This window comes from Etheostoma spectabile, chromosome 17 (assembly GCF_008692095.1).
Source record: "Etheostoma spectabile isolate EspeVRDwgs_2016 chromosome 17, UIUC_Espe_1.0, whole genome shotgun sequence".
NCBI lineage: Eukaryota > Metazoa > Chordata > Actinopteri > Perciformes > Percidae > Etheostoma > Etheostoma spectabile.
This window is the reverse complement of record NC_045749.1, coordinates 10,805,576-10,813,019: the sequence shown is the minus strand read 5'-3', so window position 1 is coordinate 10,813,019 and position 7,444 is coordinate 10,805,576. Positions and strand designations below refer to the sequence as shown.

Genomic DNA, 7,444 nt, shown 5'->3' with positions numbered 1-7,444 from the left:
CTAGAGCCCCATGCTCACACCTTCAGCGTGTTGACAACTTCAAAGCTTAACAGGCCCAAAACCGAAAAAAATGGTAGTTCAACAAAGTGTGTCAAATATTGAGTTTTGAGGTGTAATGGGTGTAACGTTGCTAACCTAAAGTCAACAGATGTTGTTGTTTTGTATTTACGACGTAACGTTGTTGACATAACGGCGACCTCACCACCATAATGGCCGAGCGCTGTTGTCAATCTCGTCGACTGTTGATGACGAATGATGTACCATCGGATGGCTTACGCAAAATACGAAGCGACAGAAAAACGTTTTTGGCGGTTTTGTTTTAACTTTAGCAAGCTGGCGAGAGCTGTGACTTAACAGCACCACCAGGCATTGGGTGTATGTATTATTCTCGCTGACAGATTGCCGTCTTTGGTGATGGAGTACGGAAAGGAGAGAGTGGTGGCGTTAGTAGACATGGACTGCTTTTACGTCCAGGTGGAACAGAGGCTCAATCCAGCTCTGAAGAACACTCCCTGTGTGGTGGCCCAGTACAAGACGTGGAAAGGAGGCAGGTGAGTTTCTGACACAGAGACATTGTTGTTATGATCAATGCAACTGAAGCCGCTAGCGAGGAGACTGCCTCTCAAAGCAGGATCATACATACATGTTATGAGTATTATCAGACATGTTAACGCTAAAGATACCAGAAAATAAAACTCAAAAAAATCTGCAGAATGAGATAAATGAGAGGACAAGAAATAACGCACCCAGAATGACTAGATGAAAGTTAAGTGTGAACGTTCATTCTCATACTTAGAAATGATAGTATGACAGAAAATTTGAAAAACTGAAGGTCCACTTACTAGCTTTTCCACACATCTCAAGTAGTCTTTACAAAACTGAAAAGGGATTATATGCCTTTTTGCTCAGTTCGAAGATGGTCTCTGGCTTTGTAAGGAAATTAGAATTTCCAGCAGCAGTTTTTAGCAAGAAGAATACAGTCTAGAGAGAAAAAGAGGAAGACAGTATAAATATAAGTTATAATAATAATTAAAAAAAAACGTTTGACTATAAAAAAAATACATTTGCATTTACATTTGAATGGCCTCTTTGAACTTTCTCAGGCTGTCCACTGACATCTTGACTCCTTCCCAGCCAATCCAATGATTGGACAGCATGTGGATATGTTCAGTTGCATGGACCATAAATTGCTGTCTCTGTGTTTGCAACTCATCCGCCCTCCTCTCTCACAGATAACCACCTTGGACTTACTATTAACATGTTCTCACGGTTTGTAAACATCTCTTAATAATATGGTTCTCAATTGAATGCCATCCTCTGTTAGTATCATAGCTGTGAGCTACGAGGCCAGGGCCCATGGCGTCACCAGGAACATGTGGGTAGACGATGCAAAGAAACTGTGCCCAGATCTCCAGGTGGCACGAGTGCGTGAGTCTCACGGCAAGGCGGATCTAACACAGTAAGTGCGAGTGATGTACAATAATGTGTTACTTCTACACCACTTCACAGTTCCTGGGATTGTGCCATACAACTATTGTTTTATTAATATGATGAGTATGGTAAAAAAAAAATGTAATACCTCCACGCATGTGACCAATTGTAAAATAAATAACCTACTCACCCCTTTGTAGTTACAGGGAAGCCAGTGTGGAGGTGATTGAGGTGATGTCTCGCTTCGCTGTGATTGAAAGAGCCAGCATTGACGAGGCCTACATGGATCTGACCGCTGCGGTCCAGCAGCGGCTAGAAAACATGACTGCTCAACAAATAGAGTCTCACCTGCTGAGGTCGACCTACATCCAGGGGTACCCACAAAGTTCACCTGAACAGGAAACATCTGCAGAGGACACTGCCTTGGATAAAGGTAGGTTATAACCAAACTTTGACTAATAAATTTCTCAACTAATTGCTTCAGCACTGGGCACAAGAAGCTGGTGTTGACACAAAAAAAAAAAAAAAAAAAAAAAAAAAAAACTCTGTTAGGATGTATCCCCTTAACAATCATGTTTGTCTCCAGAGGAGCAGAGGTCCAGAGGTCTCCAGCAGTGGCTGACATCCTTACCAGCCCCTCTATTAGGAGAACAGAGCCCTGCAGAACTGCAGCTAACTGTGGGGGCCCTCATTGTCGAGGAAATGAGGGCAGCCGTGGAGAAAGACACAGGTTTCCGCTGTTCAGCAGGTATATCGCACAATAAGGTAGGAAAACCCTCCTTTTGTTCCCATATAATATACATACTTTAAAGATCAATTATCTTTGCTGTAGTCATCATTTACTGCCTACTTCTTTCAGGTGTTGTCCAAACTAGCTTGTGGTCTGAACAAACCTAACCGACAAACTGTTCTGCCTTTGGACTCTGTGACAGAACTTTTTAACTCTCTACCCATCAGCAAGATGTGAGTTCAAAGCACTATTCTTCCATGAATAATTTATTCCTCACAAATAACTGTCATGCTAACATAGAAGTGTAAAAACTAAAGTTGTATACACTGTTCTCTTTCACTATACACTACTCTTGTATTGCTTATTTCACCTGCGCAGTCGTAACCTGGGGGGTAAGCTGGGTGCCTCCATTTCAGAAACTCTGGCAGTAGAGAACATGGGAGATCTGACTCGCTTCCCTCAGGCTCAATTGGGACAGCACTTTGGAGAAAAGACAGGGTAAGACAAGCCAATTATTCCTTTCAAAGTCATGTTTCATAAGATGATGGGTGAACAAATGCCTTGCTTAGTCCTTGCATTTATTATGTTAGACCATCATAATTTTAAGTGGAATTGACATTTTGGTTAACATAGCCATAACATGGCCTTCCTAATATATGGTGAATACTCTTTTACTTCACCGGTTGTCTCTGGTCCCCCATGCTGATAGAACAAAATGGCTCTGGGCAAAGATTTTCTCCTACAAAGACTAACCGGTTTGATAGAAATAAACTGGACTTGAAATCTAAGCATTTCATTTATACCACACTTGCCATTGAACCTCTCTGCCCTGCAGCCAGTGGCTGTACAACTTGTGTCGGGGGATCGAGTTTGAAGCAGTGAAACCCAGACAGCTACCCAAATCCATCGGCTGCAGTAAAAACTTCCCTGGGAAGACATCGCTGGCTACAAAAGAGCAGGTAAGGGCCATCAGTCTCTGTTTCCCCGTGTTACAACAGGAAGTAAATGTAAATGTAACTCCTTACTCAATCCGTCTTTAACTTTAGTCTTGGATTAACTGGAAGGGATTCCACTTTGAGAGAATGTAGTTAATGCATCTATATGTGTAAGGCACATGACATTATGACACATTCTTGCAATACTGTTAACAAATGTGCAATTGTAGATACTATTTCCTTTTATGATTTGTAACATTGTTTTCATTTTAATTTATCAATAACCTCTGTGTAGGTACAATATTGGCTTCATCAACTGGCCCTTGAGCTGGAGGAGAGGCTTACCAAAGACCGAGAAGTGGTGAGATATCCACGGTTGTGAAATATATTCCTTTCCCTTATTACAGCAGTACTACCGGTTTCTTCAATTGGGCTTCCCATTTTTAATATATATATACATATATTATCATTATATATTCATTCTATTTATATATATATATATATATATATATATATATAGATATATATATATATATATATATATATATATAATATATATATAATATATATATTATATATATAGATATATACATATATATATATACATATATATTATATATTATATATATATATATATATATATATATCTATTATTATATCTATATTAATAATATATATAATATATATATATATAATATATATTATATATATACATAATATTATATAAATATATATATATATAATATATATATTATATACATATATAATATATATAATATCATATATATATATATATATATATATATATATATATATATAATAATATATATATCTTATATATATTATAATATTATATAATATATTAATATAATTATATATCTATATATATATTATATTCATAATATACCAGGCACTGGTGAAAAACCCAGTTCTATTTACATAGAACTGGGTTTCTCACCAGTGCCTGTAATTTCTCACTATCTTACAGAATGGTCGAGTGGCTAAATCGTTGACGGTTGGTGTACGTCAGCTTGGGGATAAGAGGCCGAGCAGCTTCTCTCGCTGTTGTGCTTTAGCGCGCTACGAAGCGACCAAACTGTCCAGTGACAGCTTTGCCATTATCAAGAGTCTAAACACAGCAGGGAACCACCAGGCAGCATGGTAATTAGAATATAAGAACACTGCGAAATAATTAAAGTCACTAGTTGAAGGAATGCTGTGTGACTGGTTCTTCTCCGTCTTGCTTTATGTCCCCAGGACTCCACCCCTCACTCTGCTACACCTCTCAGCTAGCAAGTTCAGTGATTCTCCATCAGCAGGGGGTATTGCTGGCTTTCTCTCCAGTGATGTCACTGCAACACAGAGTCTTTTCTCCACCACTCAGTCCTCCACCCAGCCACCATTTGAACTAAAAAATGACTCTACGTGCAAACAACAAGGCACCATCCAGTCGTTCTTTCAAAAGGCAGCAGAGAAACCCAGACGGAAGATTATAACAGATGTACATGAGGAGGACGACGACAACAACATAGGCTCCACAGGAAGTATCTCATCTTCCTCCTCTCACAAAACCTCTGCTACTGATAATCAGTTGGAGGCAGATATCAGTTGCTCTGTTTCTTCCTTTTCTCCCTTTAAAAATGCTTCAGCCAGCCACCATTCTGGCCTTTCCTCTTTCTTCCACAGGAAGAGTCTTGAAAGAAGCACAGAGACCTTATCCTTGGCATTAAACAAGCCTGAAATGGGAAATATGCCTGGACTGGACAATGAAGAAGACACTGTTGCTGCTCTGTCAGGGCTAGAGGCAAAACAAAGGTCATCTCAGCAGTCACCATGTAAAGAGTTAAGAGATGAACTGGACATTGTTCCAGAGGTCAACTGTCCTCCTTCCAGTGTAGCCAGAGAAGACCTGTTAAAGTGTGAACGCTGTGGCCAGGAGGTGTTGGTCTGGGAAATGCCTGAACACAATGACTATCACTTTGCCCTGGACCTCCAGAATTCTCTCTCTTCATCAACAGGTTCAGCACCCATCTCCTCCTCTTCCTCTATCGTTTCTTCTTCTTCTTCCAATGTCTCTCTAACTCCTCTCAGACCCCAGTCTTCACGTGGCAAGGCTAAAAACAAAGGCCAGACAGGGCCACAACCGAAAAGGCATCGCTCCCAAGGTGGGAGTATGGGCACTCTGGATTCTTTTTTCAAGAAGAGCTAAGAAGTGCTGTAGTGCTGCCTTTTAAAATAATATACAGAGTTCTAAGAAAGCATAAATATCACAACCGTGTAAAAAAGCCAATGCATTTGCTTAAAGAATGGAAAGCCATTTTGTAACAGGATACACTATGGCTTGTTTTCAACGATAAATGTTATTGTGATTTATTTTTAGAAGAATGTTTACAAATTACAGAAAGGGTCTACTTATGCACTTCATTACACATATGCCTTTTATTTAAGGAAACAATTTTGTAACCAGCATATATTAAAGATACTTTTAACATTTTGTAGTCATGTACATGATGTTGTATTCTGATGTGCCAGCAGATGCTAGTAATCGGTTGAATATTGATCAGAAGTCTTCACTTTAGTGTGGATATAAAGTTTTCTTGTGAGCTTAAAGATAAAGAAAGCGAGTATATATTTGAAATAATGATTAAGTGCATGATTGCCAGTAGATGTGAGCAATTGCACCATTAGAGCAGAGTTGTACTGTTTTGTTTGCACTTGTTCACCATGTTGAGCCTATTGTTCTACATATGAGCTGAATAAGGACTTTATTATTGCATCAGCTGGGGAACAGATTAGTAGGAACAGTAGAACAAAAAACACAGACATGGATCAATTTTGTGTTTTAGTTAAAAGACGACACCATTAATCACCTGCTAAAGAGACAAATCTTTTATTCATGTACATCATGAAACACAAATTTGATCTGTACATAAATATTGCATTTTACCCAAATAATGACCAAATATACTTTTAATTAAAAGGAAAAGGTCTTAAACGTGATTTCAAAAAAGTGAAAATGTGTATGTGTCATTAAGAAGACTGCAAAAACAGTGAAAAACACGTTTGAATAAATTGTAAAATCTGGAACTACTAGAAATATATAAAATACCTGCATTAAAACAAACCAACACCTGATACTCTTTATGAAGGCTATAAAATATTTTGGTTGAAATGCCTTAGTTTTCCTTTCTTTGAATGCACACAAGGTGTGCATAACAACCTGGGTGCATTAAAACAGGACACATTTCAGTTGTCCTCTTTCGGTTGACAACAAATCTGTGTATAAGCCACGTCAACATGAGACTATAAATGATAAGGCCAACAACAGCCTTGAACACAGTAGCAATTAACATTCATTTTCAAAAGTTGTCTTCTAAATATCAAAAGCTGTTTTAAGGAGTAGCACCAACTTAATTTTTGTTTTATTGTAAAACTTTGGGGTGTAATGGTAGACTACTCAAACAGTAGTTCCATTAGGCACTGTGTTAAAAAAAAACTCAAAGTTAGTGACATCAGTAACTTCAGTGAAGAGACGGCATCAAGTACCTAAAACATTGCTTTAAAATAAAGCTGCATCAGTGGGAAGCTTTACAAACTAGAACATCCATAACCAAACATCTCTGGGAGAACCCCAAGTCAAAAAAAAAAAAAGTGGAATAGTGGAATGCTGTCTAATAGGATATATCTAGACGGACCTGAGTAACTAAAGCACTTGAAAGACAGGCAGCAAGATAATGACCATCTCACTGCACTAGTGTGAGGCATTATTTGTGAGTAAAAAACCTAATTCTCACAGACGTATGTGACAGCAACAAAAGCCCCAACAAGGTGATGCCAATGTGAGTTATCTTGGCATGATGACATGCCGGTCAAGTTCTAACTTTGCGTACCTCGCAATGCTCTCCTTTAACTTCATTAAGTGCTATTGTCAGCAATAGTATAGCTTGAAATAAAGGTGGTTTAGCTTATATACAACTGACAAGCTGTGTCGAAAAACCACAAAAGTATCTTAAAGGAGAATTCCAGTTGATTTCAACACGTAGCTCTGTTGTTTGTAAATCTGGAGTGCTGTCAGTAGCAAGAAAAACAAAAACAATCGGTGCTGCCTAACCAAAGAACAGAGCTACATGTTGAAATCAACCGGAATTGTCCTTTAATGCTTTTACTTTTATCTTACATAATTAATTATGGGTACTAAGAAAAGGGTATGATTTAGAAGTATTTGAATAGCGTGAGGCTTGCCCTTATTAGTCAGGCACTATGCTGGTCACACAGACCAGCTGCTGTTGGGTGATGGCGTCAATGACGTTGGTGATACAGGTTACGCCTTAATGTCCAAGCATCTCAA

The 7,444-nt window shown here is 38.4% G+C and overlaps 1 protein-coding gene across 1 annotated transcript; it reads left to right on the top strand.

Moving 5' to 3' along the window:
• The first annotated feature begins 222 nt into the window (after window positions 1–222).
• On the top strand, window positions 223–6,091 carry polh (polymerase (DNA directed), eta). Its single transcript, XM_032541145.1, has 10 exons — window positions 223–551; window positions 1,325–1,459; window positions 1,632–1,864; window positions 2,018–2,196; window positions 2,291–2,394; window positions 2,540–2,659; window positions 2,997–3,120; window positions 3,392–3,457; window positions 4,085–4,257; window positions 4,354–6,091. The coding sequence occupies exons 1-10, from the start codon at window positions 415–417 to the stop codon at window positions 5,303–5,305; spliced, it is 2,223 nt and encodes a 740-aa protein (XP_032397036.1). The 5' UTR covers window positions 223–414; the 3' UTR covers window positions 5,306–6,091.
• Window positions 6,092–7,444: the final 1,353 nt, after the last annotated feature.

Bases quoted from the DNA above. Each gene is read 5' to 3' on its own strand.
- polh (XM_032541145.1), top strand. From the start codon at position 415: ATGGAGTACGGAAAGGAGAGAGTGGTGGCGTTAGTAGACATGGACTGC. The intron at 2,660-2,996 runs GTAAGACAAGCC...TCTGCCCTGCAG, and splicing joins CACTTTGGAGAAAAGACAGG to CCAGTGGCTGTACAACTTGT. The intron at 3,458-4,084 runs GTGAGATATCCA...ACTATCTTACAG, and splicing joins TTACCAAAGACCGAGAAGTG to AATGGTCGAGTGGCTAAATC.